Raw genomic sequence first — 14,271 nt, forward strand, 5'->3', positions numbered from 1 at the left:
TTTTCGTGGTAAAAACTTAAATAAAATAAAGACTATCTTTCCTCTTAATTTGTTTTGTTAAGTAAGAAAAAAAAAACACATTTTTAACCAAGTCACATCACTAAATCAAACATTTATAATATGTGTCTGTAGACATGTAAATATCGATATTGTAAGAAATGGTGTCAGACCTATACTTGATAACGCAAAATTATAGATTGAATGAAATGGTTGCATAGAATTCTTACAAACGTTTATTTTTCCGAAATGATTAAGTGACGACACGAATTCAATGGCGCGATTGCCAAACTACAGCTTCTTATGATTATAACCGGTGATATCTTCGTCTTTTCTCGTTGTTTATATAATTCTATCGCTCATTTGCTAAGTACTGTTGTTACTGTATTATTTTATTTATTTTGTGATTTTCATAAAGAGTCTCATTGACTGAAGCTGAAAAATACGTACATATCATTTAATATTAGTTTAGTGACAATAACCTAAATGGATTCAAAAAGTAATGACGAAGATTTTAATGCGGTTAGTATTATTTACAGTATTAAGTAAATATGTAATCATCTTTTTTATCTGTTTTTGCTTAGTAAGCATATCACTTATGCTATTTTTTATTTATTTGACTTCATTTATATAACTATGTCTAAAATTGAAAAAAAAAAACAAACTACTTTTTGTACTATTTTTTATAAACCTTATAAGTTAAGAACAAATGTATAGGCAGGGAAGTACATCAATATATGGTCTTCCTGTCATTAAATTTCATAAAATAATATTTTTAAAAACTTTATTACTTGGTCATGTTTTAAGAGGCTTATATAGATAGAGCATCGACCCTCAATAACGGGTTAAATTTTTGTCAAGTTGTTTTTTTAATCAGTATTCTATATATTTATGCATAAAATATATCCTGACATATTATTTAATACAGAAAAAATGAGTATTTGTGCATTAAAAAGATGCAGAATTTATAAGACAAAATAAATATAGAAGTTGTAAAGGTTTATCACAAAAATTGTATGAAAAGTTGATCCGTTTTTCTCGAAGCATTTCTATAGAGACACTTTATCTATATAATCTAAGAATAAAGGTTAGGTTAGTAGGTTTTTGCTCTTTACTATGTTAATAGTAATAAATGTAGAATTGATAGAATTTTGTACATGCTATTGATATTATTAAAAAAACATTTTCACTCATCCATGAAGTGTATTGTATATGTATTAAAATGTAAAATAAACCTTTGAAAATGTATTAAATGGTGACATCGGTCAGATATTTATTGTAACAATTTATGGAAGAGTACAAGTGTTTTTCTAATAATATAAAATTTTTAGCTTAATCTTCACTAGCCTAATCTTTGAGCTTTTCTTGGTTCTATATCTCATTAATCAAACAATACTTTCTAGTAAGTGAAATTTATAGTTTAATAGTCTATCTTTATGCAGTCTATTTTAATAGAACTTGGTAAAAATGTAAACAAATAAATAACTGACCTAATCATAAGACAGTTTGCAGTCAACATTCAGTAGTAATACAAATCAAAATTTTTTTTTATTTGTATTACTACAAATTTAATTGATTGAATTTTTTTTTTATTGAAATAAGTTAATAGTTATACTAGTGTGCATTTTTTGTAAATGTGTTCACATAACAGTTTTGAATGTATATAGATTGGAATTGCAAAGATACAAAAATATCATTTACTTTTTATAATTTTAATGTATGAACACTCAGAACTGTATTGGGTTAAATTAGTTATGTTTTACTAACAATTTTTGTAAAAAAATATTTTTAATTGTTCTATAATATAGCTTTTAAATAGATAAATGTTTGCAGCAAACTATCTAATATATAAAATTCTCATGTTGCGGTGTTTGTTACTATACTCCTCCGAAACAGCTTTACTGATATTTATGAAATTTTGTTTGCATATTGGGTAGGTCTGAGAATTGGCTAACATCTATTTTTCATACCCTTCAATGATAATAGTGACCCACCCTTAAATTTTTTTTTTTAATTTTTTTGACATTTATTTTTTTTTATTATGACTAAGCATTAAAAAATACATACAGCTTCAAATTTTCACCCTTTTACGATAAACCCCTGTTTTTTAATAGCGATTTTTATATTTCGAAAAAGGATTGCAAGATGGAAGTAGTACAAGAAATTTTTATGTATAGTTTATAGTATATCTTTTTTCTCGATTTAAATTAACTGTCAACCCTCACCAGTCGATAACTGATCAATTACCAATCGATCAGTTACATCAACAAAGCCGGCCTCCTTTCTTTTATTTTCAATACAGTTTTCGTCCATTTATTTTATTTGTGTCTTAGTTGTAGCAGTGACTGTTATATATACGTCATCATATCATTTTAACATTTCAAAGCAAGTCTCATGTTGAAACACCATCTAAACCATTGCATGGCTTACTTATCAGATTCTATCTTATGGCTTACGGATCCAGATTCTATCCTGTACCTAAAGTCAATTCGCACATTTAAATCATATTACCAAATAACATATTTTGGAGCAATAAATAATTCAAAATATTGCTGCAAACGGCCAAAATTTTAATTACACGTTCCAAATCAAAGACCAAGTTTATCACAAAGTGGGCTCATTGCTGCTAATGGCCAAGCGAATCTCATAAATTTTTACTTTATGGGTGGCGAGGACTCCGAACGCACACTTGCCAATCGCGTGGATTCACGTTACGACTACTATAACCTCAATTCACTTTTTGCCAGGAGCATCGTCAGCGAGCTGGACGCTCTGTTAAATGGGTACAATGAATTGTTTAAATTATTAAAATCACACATGCCCAAGCTACAAAGTGACAACCACGCTATTGTCATCAATACTGATAGAACACCAGCTGAAGAGCATTTAACGCACCTGTTGTTGACGACGTTGCTGGAATCATGGTTGGCGACCGTACAGCTACACTACAAATAGTGATTCAAAGAAGAAATAATAATCTACAGTTCATTGCTGATGTTGACCCACCGTTTATATAACGATCTCCAATATGCGCTTATTTTATAGACAATAAATAGCATATAAAAATTTAAAAGACTACAACATATTTAAATATTTGTAAAAAAATATCAAGGTGTCAATAAATCCATAGGCATGTATTCATATCATAATAATAACTTATACTTTATTACCTAAGTATTCATAGATAATAAAATAATGGGTAATGTCATAATAACTTCAGCTTATCTCAGATCTATTGATGACCTTTCAAACAAATGGGAATACTTATCAAAATTAAGTTGTGACATATTCTTCTCTATCTGTGACTTATGTGTGATGTAACATTACGTACTTGCCTATTATGCTAGATGTTAGTCACAACTTCACATAAAACCATTTAATTCCTATTCCCATGGGAATTTAAGTTAATTTTTAATGCTTACTTATATTATATAAGGAACACATATTTCAAAATAAATACAAATTTGTTTATCCAAATAGTAAAGATATTGTGCACGAATTTATACAGGAGGGAACAAGCTATATACTTTATGATTTCCTTAATTCTGATTATACAAGATAAAGCCCTTAAAATAATATAAAAAAAAAGATAAACAAACACAAAAAAAAAAACCTAAAAATATTGAAATTGTTTAATTTTACAAATAGTATGGTTTTGAAAATTGATTTAATTTCTACTTTATTTAAAACTAGATTTTTGCTTGCTACTTCCGACACGTGGATTTCAGAAATGGAACAATCAATGAAATAAACCACTTTTGAATAGCATATCAAGATAAAACATACCAGTTTTTAAGTCAGACCTTTAGGAATACAACTGTGAAAACCGTATTCAATTTCATTAATTATTTTTTGTATGATGCTGAAACAAATATACAGACAGACTTTTTTTTTTAACTATTCTTTTGCTTTTGTTGCTCTTATTAAGACCCCTTATATTAATTTCCCTTAAATATCTCCTATGTACAGACATCATCTAGTTACAATTTTATTATATTTAAACAAAGTATAAGTCCACGAAATTACCAGACATTACAGATTCACTTGCAATACATCAATTAGCACAACATGTGACTGTTCAAACATCGAAAAAGTGTCTACAACAAGATACCTCGGAGGAGTAATTTAACACACATTGAACTGGAAAGAACAAATTAAATCTTTATGTGCCCGGATTTGTAAGCTCAATATTATCTTCAAAAGGCTAAAGAAAGTTGCTGACCTTGTCGCAATAAAAATGGTTTATTCCACACTTTGTGAACCTATCTTGACATACTGCATAGTAGCTTGGGGATCTATTCCCAAGACTTCTTATAAAGCTGGAACGAGCACAAAGGTTAATCTTAAAAACTGCTTTCAATACAGAATACAGATATCCTACTGATGCTCTATATAAAGAAACAGAAATGCTAAGAGTCCGGCAACTTTATGTACTATGCAATGTGCTACGTTTTCATAATACAGCTCTTGCAAATATCTCCACACAAAATCGTCCACAAAGGCGAAACAAATAGATCACTCCTAAGATGCGCACAAAAATTGCTCAAAGGTCTTACTCGTTCACCGGACTTTTCTTATACAGCATTGTAAACGATCACTGTAAAATATGTGATGTGACTAGATACCACTGTAAAAACGGGGTCAAACATTGGTTGAAAGAACTCGACTACAATGCAACTGAGCATATAATAAGTAACAGATCGGTAATTAAAATAAGGTACTTACCGATGTTATATGTTCCTTTAAGTTTTTTATGTATTACCATTATATTTATATGTAAATATGTACTGCTGCGTATCTAAAGTTTATATATTAGTTAATAAGTTTTGTAAGTAGAAGACAGCCCAAGACTTCACGACACAGGGAATCCTAGAGTGAAGTTTTGAGAACAAATGTAAAATTGAAACATGTATTTTTGGATTTAATAAATATTATATTATATTAGTAAAATACTGTTATTGGCACAATACAGGTTTTTTTTTTTTTAATTATAATATGTTATATTAGTTGCAATCATATGATTGCAACTAATATAACACTATACTATAACTAAGCTATACTTTTTATAACCTGACAAGAAAATAAGATAGGTATTTAAGAAAATACACTCACCTCAACAAACTTTAAAAAGAAAGAGCTTCTCGATTCGGTTGGATTTTCATGTTTATTACCTCATAATTTCGTCAGTTCTAAACCGATTTGGAAAATTCTATTATCTTAGAAAATTCGTCAAAATTAGTAGTTTATTATTTAATGAAAATAAGTGGTTTTGTCACAATAAAATTCATTTTTTTTTGTGGAATACAATCTTCTTTCTTAATAATCTTTATCTTTAATTATACAATACATGCTTTATTAGTATATGATATTTTCTTTAAACTTTTTAATAACTTAATGATAGTTAATGTAAATAAGTCATTATCTTGTTATATATATATATATAGCTGATTCATATTAATGAATTTAATTGGGGCCTAGCAATTTGTTATAGATGTCCTTCTCTCACATACCTATAATAATTTATGTTACCTATTACGCAATCCGCCTAATTAGGATTTATAACAAATGACGCGCGTCGGAACATATTGGATACTCAGTTTAATGGAAGAACTAAATCATAATTATCTATATCTCGCAGTATTTAATACATATCTGTACGATTCTAAATAAATGTGTAAATGATGTCGGATTCCTACGTTAGTATGCTTGAGTATCCGCTTCGACGCGCGGCAATGTCATGTCGCTTTATATTTATCAGTATCAAAAAGCTATAATTATTCGAAGTTATAAGAAGCATAATTATAAGTATCAATATTACATTTCAGTGTATAAAGGAAAAAGCGCCATGGTACAAATACATAACGGTGGAACCTCCAATGTTTCTATATATGATGGCCTATATGATCACATCAGTAATAGAACAAACTTTCTATGTATATCAAGCCTGTACTGTAAACCATGGATATAGCAGTGAAATCTGTTACAATATAAGCAATAACGAAGAGGTAAATCGAGAAGTTCAGGTATGTACTAGTAAATATATAAATCTAAACTATTAATGTAAAGAGGAAAAATTTGACTTTTTTGTACGTTAATTTGTTTGTAATGAAATAAATCAAAAACTACTTAGGCGATTTTGAAAATTTTTTCAACTATGAAAAGCTATCATCAGCGAATTACATACATAATTATTATATATAAAGTTATATACATAACTATTATAATTAAGTCACAATAATCGTTTTTTGATCAAATTTGTCAATCAAAATATGAGTAGAAACAAAGTATTAATCCTTATCCAACTAAATAGTATCATAATCAAGGTTGATTATATTCATGTAAAATTCTATTTAAATTTTAAAAATCAGACCTTTCGTTTGGAGTTACGACTGGTATAAACCCTTACGTTTAATCTACTCATGCGCGAACTAGGATTTTAATTAAATTCAATACACAGATTAGACTACAATTATCTGATTAACATACACCTAGGTTTTATTATAAATTCGACTAATATTTCAGTACATACCTACACGTTATATATATTTGCTTTATTCACAGGTAACAGTTTCAACATTTCACCAATGGAATGGTATAGCCAGTCATGTGGTACCTCTAATACTCGCATTTTTTTTGGGCTCATACAGCGATAAACGTGGTCGAAAGTTTATTTTGCTAGCGGGATTAGTTGGTAAACTATATTTTTCAGCTACTATAACGCTAAATGCATTAAAAGGTAAGTGTACATAATTTTACGTATTTTGACATTTTTTATAATAAAAAGATGATAAATACTTAGCAAATTAGCTATCGACCAATCTGATGGAAATTGGTAACCGTCGCCTGTAGACATGAACTGCACCGTGGATATCACGTTGTATTCTCTAATGCCCATTATGCTATTCACGTACTCTTCATGTGTTTCTATTTCTAAAAGGTGTAGTGTCTAAATAGAGGATACCGGAGCTTACTTCGTACCCTGTAATTAGAGGAATTTTACCAGTGTCTTTTTCTACTTTTTTTATTATGTCATGTTCCTTTTTATATATACGAGCAAAAGGGTCAATTCTGATGTACAACTTTTGTGGATTCGTGGATAAAGTCTGTGAAAACTTCTTGTATTTTTTTTTTTATAAATAAAGAGCCTGTTCACAAAATATTTGTCTTTATTCTGATTCAGGGAGTTTTTAAATCATCTCAGCTTTCTTTTAGATATACGTAATAAAACAGTATTAGAAGTTTCAATCAATTGTACTTATTCATTGGACCGTTTTCGAATTATTTATTTATTTCTAGTTATGTCGATTTTTCTGCTTAAATAAATTTGTATTCTAATAAATCATAAATTTTATCTAATTTGTATTTGAGTAAACGGGAATTATATATATATATATATATATATTTCAATCAAACATCGTTTATTTTTCATTAATTCTATTAAAACTATACGCCGATAAAACATCCAAACTATTAATAAGTATTGTGCATCATTTCTTATGTCCTGTATTACTTTTTATTACAAAAATTAGTTATAATTAATATTATACTATTAAAATTTCAGCATGGCCGGTGGAATACGTTATTTACACAGCAGCATTCCCGAGTGCACTTACAGGTGCTGATTTAGCAATATTTGCTGGATGTTTTTCATACCTCGCTGATGTCACTTCGGTGAAAAATAGAACACTTAGAGTGGGCATATTGGACGTCGTTTACCTAAGCACTATGCCTACAGGTGTTGCTATTGGTAAGGATTTTTTATATTTTAACTAACTTTTACTAGCACCTTCGAACGCGAACATTTTGCATTTTTGACGTAGGTTTAAAGGTACACCTACAGAATCCTAACTGAAAACTAGAACAAATATACAAACAGACAAAAATCTAAAAGTATTGTTTTGGCTACTATTACTCTTATCATATTTTTTTGTATAGCTTATTTCTTTTTTATGTGTCATTATAATTTGGTTGGATAGATAAATACAAAAGAATATTAGCACTATTAATGTCTCGATATGCACAATGTGATATTTGTGACTTTTGTTTGTGTACTTAAAATAATACTCCGTGTTCCCATTGTACAATGTATATAACATTGGACGAAAGATATACGGATGAATTAAGATTTTTTTTTTAAGTTAACCTTTTTATACTAGTGTTTATAGTAGAAATTAGCCATCTCTATGTTTTATTGTATATTTATTAATATATACTGTTATTACACACCAGTTTTATTAAACATAGCTATATGTATTTCCTTGCATTTGGTTTTGTAAAATATATTTGTAGAATAAGCTGCTGGAGTGTAGATCTCAATTCGTCGTTATCTGATCGTATTTACAGTGAGTGTAAAAAGTATTCGTACACCTAGGGTTATAATAAAAAAAATACGAATTTGATAGACTTTCCTCTATTTATTTAATTTAAATCAATACTGTTAAATAGTTTAACATTCCCGCACTTTGTTTATGATAATTTTTGTTTTTTTAAAAAAAAAATTATACAACATAAAAATATTTTTACGTTAACTAAGCAAATAATGACAAACAAAAAGTATTCGTACATTCATTCTTTTTTAAATGAAATTCTGTATAAATCATTTATTCAATCGAATTTTTCATATGCTTACAATGCCAAAGTCATTTTTAATACGTAGGTATAGATATTAGACGTTTTAGTTGCACTCGTGACAAGTATAGACGTGTTTAGTTAAAAAAATGGGTCGTAAAGCAAAAGAAACGAGTGAAGAAGAGAGAAAAATAATTATTAATTTGCATAATCAATGCAAATCATTATGTGAAATTGCAAAATTTGTCAATAGACCACGTTCAACCGTACAGACTGTAATTGATCGGTTTTCTATTACTAAAACACTAAAAAACATACCCAGAGGTGGGGCGTCCATCAAAAATCACGCCTCGATTGGATCGGAAAATTTTAAATTGTGTAAAAAAAAATCCAAAAATTAGTGCCCCTCGAGTGTTACAAGAAATTAATAATATCAATGATTGCCATATTTCTGTCAGTACCGTTCGGAACGTATTACGTAGTAACGATTATCATGGAAGAACTGCGCGTAAAAAATATTGGGTAAATGATATTAATAGAAAAAAGGATTAAAATTCGCAAAAAAATATATTAATGAAAAAAATCATTTTTGGCAAACTGTTATTTACTCAGATGAATCGAAATATAATATTTTCAAATCGGATGGACATCATATGGTATGGAGAAAACCTAATATGGAATATAAGAAAGAAAATTTATGTCCAACGGTAAAACACGGTGGTGGGTCAGTATTTGTATGGGGTTGCATGAGTGCTTTTGGGGTGGGAAAACTTGCATTTATTGATGGAATTAGGGATCACAAAACGTATATTAATATTTTAAAAGAGAATCTTCTCTCTAGTGCCCCTCAAATGGGTTTTAACAATAATTGGATATTTTTACAAGATAATGACCCTAAACATAAAGCATGGAATACTAAAGCATGGATCCTGTTTAACGCTCCAAAATACCTAGAGATTCCTCCTCAATCACCTGATATTAATATTACAGAGCATGTGTGGGATTATTTCGATAATAAAATTCGAAATCGACCAATTTCGAGTAAAGAAACACTAAAAATTGCGCTTCGCGAAGAATGGGCATTGATACAGTCTTCTTATATTTTCAAACTAGTTGATTTGATGCCGCAGAGACTCCAAGCTATCATCAATGCTAACGGTGGTCCAACAAAGTATTAATATTTTTTTAATATTCATTTACTTACAAATTTTATAAGTGTACGAATACTTTTTGTTTGTCATTATTTGCTTAGTTAACGTAAAAATATTTTTATGTTGTATAATTTTTTTTATTAAAAAACAAAAATTATCATAAACAAAGTGCGGGAATGTTAAAATATTTAATAGTATTGATTTAAATTAGATAAATAAAAGAAAGTCTATCAAATTCGTACTTTTTTTATTACAACCCTAGGTGTACGAATACTTTCTACACTCACTGTAGTTAGTTGATTAGAATTATTTCGCTTAAATCTGTTACCATTAATACGTGTAAGCAAATGCAACATAAATGAAACAATGTAAAAATTCGAATCGATTAATCATTCATATATAAAATAACACTTATTCAGTAAAATATCTCATTGTACTTGTTATAAAATCAATATTATGTCATTTCAGGAAATCTTCTGTACAAGTATGTGGTCAATCGATCATTTACTGTTATGTTTGCTATCAACACTAGTCTCATGGTTTGCGCGACATTGTATTGTTTATTTTTCTTGGAATGGCAGACGAGGCCCGAGCAAAAATCTCTTAGAGAAGCTAATGTAAAAAATATTGTAAAAGATTTCTTTGATTTTAACAACATCAAACAAACGTTAATAACTTTAACCAAGAAAAGGCATAATAACAGAAGGCTATATTTGTGGTTTCTTTTACTTTCTATGGCCTTCTATACATTTCAAAGAGGTAAATATATATCTATAGTACCTATTGAATTAAATTAATTGAATATAAAAATATATTACGTAAAAATAGAAAAGTTCTACTGCCTTAAGATAATTTTTTTTTAATTACTTACATATACATAGTTCTTCTAATACTTTCAGAAAACTTAGATCTCAAATTCTTCATTTCAAAATTGACAGCTATATGTCAGCTAATCATGCAGACAGCTCTCTGTCTATTAATAACATATCTATACATTGCATTTCCTATCTCTATCCTATGGTACTATAATTTCAGATGAGCGTCCTGTGATGTATTTGTACGCATCCAAAGTATTCAAATGGGATGCAACAAACTTCAGTAACTTTCGCACCTACCTCAGCGCCGCATATGTGTTAGCTATGCTGTTTGGTATACCGATTATGACTAAACTGTTCAAGTGGAGAGACACTGTAATATACATTTCAATATACTCATGTAACTTTATACTAGCGCAGTTTAAGCTGTTTACTTCGAGTCTGACTGCAAAATACGTTTCACGACGCCATGATTATTATATGTGGCAAACAGAATGGCGGTTCGTTTATTGAAAACTGATAAAATGGACAACACTACTTACACAGTGTTTTTTATGATGTCTCTCCTTATACGTAATTAGTTCTTGCTCCGAATTATGTTTTAATTATTCCGTTGTTTCGCCCCCTTTTATTATTCCCTCGAAAATTGAGAATACACTTGACGTGCATGTTTAACCTACAGCCAATGCAGGTAATAAATGTACGTCTTCTAATATTATACATGAATTAGAAAAAACATATATTCAAATATATTAAAATTTGTTAAATGTGTTCTGTTATGTTAGTTTATTAGTATTATTAAATTGCAGGTAATAATAATGCTTGGAGCAACAGCTCATATATGTGGACACTTGGCATACGCTCATGCTACTTCAGGCAAATTGATGTATGTGGGAGCTACTATAGCTGCATTGGGACCCTGCGTAGCGCCTCTTATACGTTCTATGACTTCTAAAGTGTTGCCCGCAGCGGAACGAGGTATAACATTATAACCATATCAGCTTATAATTATATAAGCTGTATATATTTATTTTTCTCTGTACTAATTGTTAGTATCAATATATGCTGTTTGTCTAAAAAAATTTAACACTTAGTTATAAGCTTCATAATTGTATAAATATTTCCACTATCTAGTGGAAACAATTGTTGGTGAACCTAAATAAATAAATAAATCAGCAAATGTGTCTATAGCAAGTCTGTTCTAAATAATTTTAATCAATTGACAAATAATATGTCATAATTGCTGAAGTTTATTTACTAATATTATAAATGTAAAAGTGTTTGTTTGTTACTTTATAGTGCCTTAACGGCACAGCTTATTGATTAAATAACTATAAAATTTCATATACAATTTTACATATGGGATGGAGACGGATACAGGTGAGTAAATACATTCCGGTGACGAGAATGAAGTCGCGGATATATTAAGCTAATATATTTGTAAACAAAATAGGTATATTATATCAATAGATAGATCTCAATTTAAAAAAAAAAAAAAACTAACAACATCTGGGAAATTTTTAATACAATTACAATACTAATAAATGGCTCATTTTACTCATTTAAAAAACGATAAATGTTATTAATATTTAATCAACTAAAGGGACGTTTGGTTGGTTGAATTTTAAACCAATTTTGATAGTTTATATTCCATCTTTTGGTATAAATATAATCTAAGCCAGTTGAGACTTCCAACTTATTATATATGCTAATTATAATTTCAGGGGTAGCATATGCATTTTTGTCGGTTATGGAAAATGCAGTAGCACTGTTTGCATCAGTAATTTATTCTCAGTTGTATAAAGCTACACTCAACACAAAATATATCAACTCCATATTTTACCTCACAATGAGCACACAAGTCATTGTGTTTATATTGACAGTGTAAGTATGCGTTACAATAATCTGCTTTATTTATTATTAAATATCATACATTAAAATTATTTTTTGTTTTCAGTATTATAGATATAATGTTGAAAGGAAAAAAAATAGAAGTCTTAGCAGATCAAGAAGAAAGACAGATAGCGGAAAGAGAAACTCCTGATCTTACGTAACTCGAAATATAAAAATTAAATCTGTTCGTTGATAAGGATATAGCAAAAGTAAACGAGTAGAAAATCTCTTTTGTAGTCGTGCAACAATTGATAAATGTATCCCTACAGCACGTCTCTCCACGCGATGCTCTCAGTTTGTCTAATACATTCAATAAATGCAGGGGATTAAATTCTAAATCTCATATTTTCAATATAATTTCATTACATCACTAATAGGTCTACATTTCTAAAATATAGACACGATATGTGATGTAGTATTGTTTTTTATGGAAATGGCGAATATTATAAATAATTATATCTAGGTAGGCTAGGTCGCTTTGAAACTGCATTTAACTAATTACTTATGTAATGTAAAACGAAAGCTTTTAATTTAGGAAGCGAAGAAGAGTTTGTTAGTTGTGAGTTAGTCGTCTTATTACTAGCAATATACCCTGTCAGGTCGACCTCCACGCGGCGATTCGCATAGTTTCGCGGGGAGAAGTGTGCTCTAAGTATTAGTATTGTAGGCTTATGTACGGTCACAAAAGACATTAGTTTCTACTTGCTTTCTTTTTCTATAGTATTGTTACTGTATTTTAATAATTAGAATGTAAATAAATTAAAGTAGCGGGTTGCCCATGGTCCTAAAATTTATTCCTCAAAATTGGAAACACATTAAGAAAAGAACCTGGCGTTCTCTATCTAGGTTAAAACGCTTTTTTAACGACGGGTAAGATAGATGTAAATTCTTTGAGAGTAATTATTTTTTTCTCAAACATGCTTGGAAATGTGAGCATTATTTTGACAATCTTCTTCGAGATAAATCAAAATTGCCGTACTGGCCAGATACATGCGGGCAGCGGCCGGCAAAAGTTGTATGAAAATCCATATCTGTCGTATTTTGCGGCCAGATAAATTACTATGTAAACTCATATCTGTCCTGTAATTTAAAAATGGAATGACCTTTTACTTCGAAACATGGTTACCAAGGAGGTAACTAATAAAAGGTTTTATTTAAATTTCGAACTGGCTTACAAATAGAAAGCTGTTTATTGAATAAAAAACAAAGGAACATAAGAATTATTACAGTGCTACAAACTTATCTGACCCGGTGACCAAAACTGGAACGAATGCCGCCATTTTGAAATGTCATTCGTCTTTCGAATTTATAGTTGTTTATGTCGCGTAGTATTTTTGTCGTCGTTCAGTAGTTATATTAGAAGAAATAATACCGAAAGCATTAACAAGTGACGCAAGGAGCATTATTTTAAAAGTGTAAAATTTTATGAAAGAAGAGAAACACCTCCAAACGCCAGTAATACCTTTTGAAAAATTGTATGAGCGAGTAGCAGCTGCTACAGGTAAGTGTTGCTAAGTACAATGATTTATTTACCTTGATTTATTGAGTGATAATGGAATTATGTATCCGCCTATGCTATGGGTATACAATGGTGGTGCGTCGTTACTAACAATCCCTTCTCTCCCTACTAAAAAGTATTTTATGTGTAATAATAAATATTTATTTTACTTGCTTGTAGGTGTTGGTGAGCGGTTCATTCGAAAATTACTTCCTGATAAAAAACAGGCCTATGCAACCGGTTAAAAAATTTCTACTCCAGGGAAAAAAAGAGAAAGAACAAAAGGTAAGATTGAAATCGATGACTTTGATCTTGGTGTCATAAAAAAAATTCATGAATGTTACACCAT

The 14,271-nt window shown here is 29.4% G+C and overlaps 1 protein-coding gene across 2 annotated transcripts; it reads left to right on the top strand.

The window, feature by feature from the left end:
- Positions 1 to 262: 262 nt before the first annotated feature.
- Positions 263 to 13,614, top strand: LOC113517557 (proton-coupled folate transporter). Of its 2 annotated transcripts, none has more exons than XM_026902265.3 (9): positions 263 to 519; positions 5,823 to 6,020; positions 6,559 to 6,733; positions 7,559 to 7,744; positions 10,185 to 10,475; positions 10,752 to 10,906; positions 11,341 to 11,509; positions 12,256 to 12,415; positions 12,489 to 13,614. In XM_026902265.3, the coding sequence occupies exons 1-9, from the start codon at positions 484 to 486 to the stop codon at positions 12,583 to 12,585; spliced, it is 1,467 nt and encodes a 488-aa protein (XP_026758066.1). In that variant the 5' UTR covers positions 263 to 483; the 3' UTR covers positions 12,586 to 13,614. The 2 variants fall into 2 exon arrangements, with proteins under 2 accessions (XP_026758066.1, XP_052752477.1); XM_052896517.1 differs by lacking the exon at positions 263 to 519 and adding an exon at positions 5,566 to 5,693.
- Positions 13,615 to 14,271: the final 657 nt, after the last annotated feature.

This window comes from Galleria mellonella, unplaced genomic scaffold (assembly GCF_026898425.1).
Source record: "Galleria mellonella isolate WM207_F2 unplaced genomic scaffold, CSIRO_AGI_GalMel_v1 utg33, whole genome shotgun sequence".
Taxonomy (NCBI): Eukaryota; Metazoa; Arthropoda; class Insecta; order Lepidoptera; family Pyralidae; genus Galleria; species Galleria mellonella.